At 39.7% G+C, this 4,620-nt stretch overlaps 1 protein-coding gene across 1 annotated transcript in view; it reads left to right on the forward strand.

Moving 5' to 3' along the window:
* The window catches only part of abat (4-aminobutyrate aminotransferase), a 34,866-nt gene extending 30,679 nt beyond the window's left edge, over positions 1 to 4,187 (forward strand). Inside the window, exon 17 of the mRNA XM_037792876.1 lies at positions 879 to 4,187. Coding sequence (XP_037648804.1) covers positions 879 to 1,000 — 122 coding nt within the window. The 3' untranslated portion in view covers positions 1,001 to 4,187. The remainder of the gene's footprint in view (positions 1 to 878) is intronic.
* The last annotated feature ends 433 nt before the right edge of the window (positions 4,188 to 4,620 follow it).

Consider the following 4,620-nt stretch of genomic DNA (forward strand, 5'->3'; position numbering starts at 1 on the left):
GCTCCTGACAAACCAAAATGGCAGCATTAAATATTAGATTTCAACTATGAGATGATACAAATTTATCTTCCATAAGGAAGTGTCAGCTCCTTGAATCTTCTAGAGATTCAAGGTCTCGCCTATTTTTGACGCGAGCCATGCACGTTTCACAGCAGCAACAGACAGTGAAGGTGATCTACTGACTGTATATTGACATCATATCAGCAACATTACTACAGTTTCGATGCCCTTATCTGTAAAAAATGTAACGGAGATGAAAAAGAGTAAAGACTTGTTTTTAAATCAACACTTCCTGCTTTAATTTCGAAATAAAAGCCCTCAAGCGTTTTTTTTTCCATGGACAGAATTCCTTCATTTGTTAACACAAAGCTTTTATTCTGAAATATGTGCCGGACAGTGTTGTAGAACATGCAGTGACTTGGAGAGCTCCAAGAATGAATAAAGTACCGGGTTTAAATCAACACTTCCTGCTTTCATTTCAAAATAAAAGCCCTCAAGCATTTTTTTCTGTGGACAGAATTCCTTCATTTGTTAACATGAGGCTTTTATTCTGAAATATGTGCAGGAGAGTGCTGTAGAACATGCAGTGACTTGGAGAGCTCCATGAATGAATAAAGTTCTGTGGATTATTACTATTATTTACAAATGACCACACGTTTCTTAACCTTTCTCTGTCTAAAATAAATATAAATGACATTTATAATGAAATTAAATGGCCATTCTCGCAGACACGCAGCTGAAATGCAACTGGTGTGAACACCCGACGCGTGAATCACGCAGCCGCCACGCACTCCTGATGTTCCCAGTGTGGGACGAAGCATTAGCGGTTACGAATAACAGATGTATGGATATATTGTAAGAGTGTCTGTCATTGACAGGTGTCCTCCTGGGAGGGTGTGGGGATCATTCGATCCGTTTCCGTCCAGCGTTGGTTTTCAAGGAGTACCATGTTCACATCTTCCTCAACATCTTCAACGATGTGTTGGCCCAGCACAAATAAATCCTGACCCGGAAGGAACCTGACTGACACCGCATGAGCCTGAGATAATCCAGAATGGAGGGAGAGGGAAAATCCAGATAATCCATGTCACGATAAGCACAATCCACACAATAACTCGCACAGATTATCCCATATAACCTCTGTTCCAAGATCCAAATGGCCAATCTCCATCTCTTTAGCCATAAATCATAATGATGATACCCCCTTAACTTGCGCTGCCATAAAGATGTACTCATTCAGAACAGGTAACGGTGGTGCAGTAACTGAGAATTTCACAGAGTTTTCATGTAAAATAAATCTGTGGAAATGACTCCAAACTCCAGACTCTTTCTCATCTGGATGGAGCATGTTCTTACATGTAGGCTGACTCGACTCTGGATGAAATCATGACAGATTGTAAACCGTGTCAGCCAATCTAGCAGCTTCTGTTTCACACCCTTTACAGCCTGAGATTGAGAGGTCTGGAGCCAGGCTAAAATGTTGGTCTGTTCCTTTAACAGGTAGCACAGGACTGGATAAATGTAAATAAAGATGTTGAAGCCCCCCCCAACACCTAATTAACCTCATTAATGGCTCAGAACAAATTCTTGCTTACAGTTTCTTTTAGTGCTCATACGCTGGCATCATCCCACCGTCTGACTCTCAGTCACTGAGGTGATTCTAGTTAGCCTGTACTATATGTGTGTTTATAAGAAGACAGACAGTCATCCTGGATACAGGATTATGTGTCAGTGATGACTCTGTGTAGGAACACACAATAAAAGCTGAGATGCCAGCCTTGCATGTCATTTAATGCTGTCCATTAGAAAACGTCCTTGTTATGATTCTGTGTTGCTCTTAATAGGAATGACTTTTGAAATGTTGTAGCCCAGAAAAATGTGAATCTTAAATGGACCATGAAAATGTCATAGATTGTTTAGTGCCTGCATGTCACTTAAATGTGCTAATATATATATTTTTCCTTTTTTTTTGTGGCTCAAATGAGAGCAGCCATTGGTAACCTTATTGAACTAAAATCCTGAACACATTCACTTTACTCATGACCAAAAGCTTAGTTTACTTTTCATTTTCATGTCACACTTGGTTATGATTTCATATTCTCCATTTGTGACAGAACAGACAGTAAATTAAGCACATAGAGAAACTGATCATTTTACATCAAGCTGTTTCTGAGCTTTTGAATGCAGTTTGTCATTACAAAAGTGAAAACACAAATATGAACTTGTGCTTATACTTCAAGCAGCTAACTTCTGCAATCCTCCTCGTTTAGTCATTACAAGCAGTCCATCCAAATACTTGCTAAAGCGTCTGCATCACATTAGCTACAGTAATTTATGTGTAATCCCATAATAATGTAATGCTATTTTACATGAGCTTTGAAGATCGTAATACTCAAGTATTCTGGGACTATTACAAGATTTGTTAGAAGAAATGGTATATATATTAGTCATATAAGTCAAAAGGCCTCTTCAGTTCAGACTGATTTGGGGATTCACAGGCAGTCAACATCTGTAGTCTTTCACACAGATGTGGTATATCATGACCTGGATGACTGAGAATCTTCACAGACCTAGTTGTTAATGAATCAGATTTGTTACTAGCCCTGTTTGGAGCTGTCTCATCCACTGAAAACATGAATACAAACCACAATTGCCCTCCTCCGTCCATCCCGACCGCAAGCATATCAGACACGTTTTTCACTCGCAACAGATACACTCTCATTTTAATCTATGCAGCCGTCTGCACCGGCCGCGTGCAGCTAAACTCCAGTTCACTGTGTAACGCTTCATGTTGACTGTTTTAACGCTTCTTCTGAACAGAAACCATCAGTCCCCGCTGTGTGTTTTTAGCTAAACACACCGTAGGATTCCCACCGGCTGTTAACAGCTAACTAGCTCCCCTCCTACCGACATAAGAAGACGCGCTCTGTTGTAGTCGTCATTTATTAAGCAATAGTTATACATACATACATGCAATTGTCTTATCTAGGCGAGCAAATCAATAGAGGAACGATTCATAATCTGTACGGAAACGAGCCCAAACCGAAGCCGTTGTTGATCACTTGCGGCCTCTACAGGCCGGTTAAGAGTAGCGAGGAGTCAGCAGTCAATGATGGTATAAAACAGTCAATAAAATATGTTTTCAAAAAGTGTGAATCACTGCAACCACGAGAGGTCCTTGAGCATACAGTCGTAAATGAGCACACAAAATATTAGAGCGATGCGTTTAGCGTTATGCGAAATTAGCCGTGGACAGACGCACTCTCGCAACCGGATACATAATCTCCTGTCGGAGATATTTAAGCATAAGTGACGTCTTCGTTGTCTCATTGTGGTGAGCTAAGCTGTATAATGGGCTCATTGGGTTTCACAAGGGGCAACAATGGTGACAAGTGACACAAAAGTGAGATTTATGATGTAGCGGAACAGTGTTTTTTCGATTTTTACAAGAGAAAACACTAAAAGGATAAAGATTAACTGGTTGGTTTGGCAAACGCATGTCAGCTTTTCTCTGGGAATCGTCCAAGATTGTCTCCCTCACAGTGGATGAGACAGATCCCAAACAGGGCCGGCTTGTTACCAAACTGTCGCTAAATTGCTAAACGTGAGTTTTGAGCACAGGTCCATTGAACACAATAGATCATAAGTAATACGATGATGTAGAATATAATAAAGTTTACAACTTTACAGCACACGTTTTATAAACACTCGTGGAATTGCCATTTTTATTTTGTAATTCTGCTCAAGAAAAAAATGTTACCACATTAATTTCTTATATATGAATATTATGTACATTTTTTTTTTTTACATTCATGTCGCAGAAATTATATCCAGTAAGTCTAATGTAAATTTGTAACACATAGTTGACAGGGTTTGTCTTGTGTAAAACATACATTTTACAGGAGATTTAATGAAGTAAGCACTGCAGGGCTGGGCTGTAGAGTGTCGAGGTTGAGCAATACAATGGTGATGATGACAACAGTGCCTGTCTCCTTGTTTTCAGTCAGTATTCCATCGAGTATCCATGGTGACATTTAAACATTTTTGGCATTAACTATTTACACTTCTGATCTGAGATTTATGATGATGATTATTGATGTAATTAGTTTAGATGGCTCTAACTGTTGTTGTCTATAAAACATTCTGTCCATTTACTGTGAGAAATAAATGAAGTTTTGAGTAACGCAGTAGAGTTCTTGTTTCTTGAGGATGAGCGCTCATTTTGGACCTGGGAGCAGTAGTTTGATAAAGAGCTTTGTAAGGTTAAGACATAGTATAGTCACGTCATGGAGGACAGCTCAAACAGTTTAGAGCGGCACAATGTGAGATTGATAGAAAGTAGCAATGTAGTAAATTGTTATGCAGTGGCTATTTCCTGTTACTAAAGGGCTCTAGGGGCCTGTGTCAACCAAGAGACAGAGCAATGGGTCCTGTTCTCTATGTATATGATCCACATCTACTGATATGCAAGATATCCAGCTGATATAGTAAGCTGGTCAACAGATGATAGTGGAGCTGTTGTTATCAAGACCTGAAACTCCTCAGAATGCACAGTTCAGCATCCAAAGGCAGAGAGCCAATCAGAGACACAAAGCATCCACGATTCCATCGGTAAAATGG

This window comes from Sebastes umbrosus, chromosome 14 (assembly GCF_015220745.1).
Source record: "Sebastes umbrosus isolate fSebUmb1 chromosome 14, fSebUmb1.pri, whole genome shotgun sequence".
Taxonomy (NCBI): Eukaryota; Metazoa; Chordata; class Actinopteri; order Perciformes; family Sebastidae; genus Sebastes; species Sebastes umbrosus.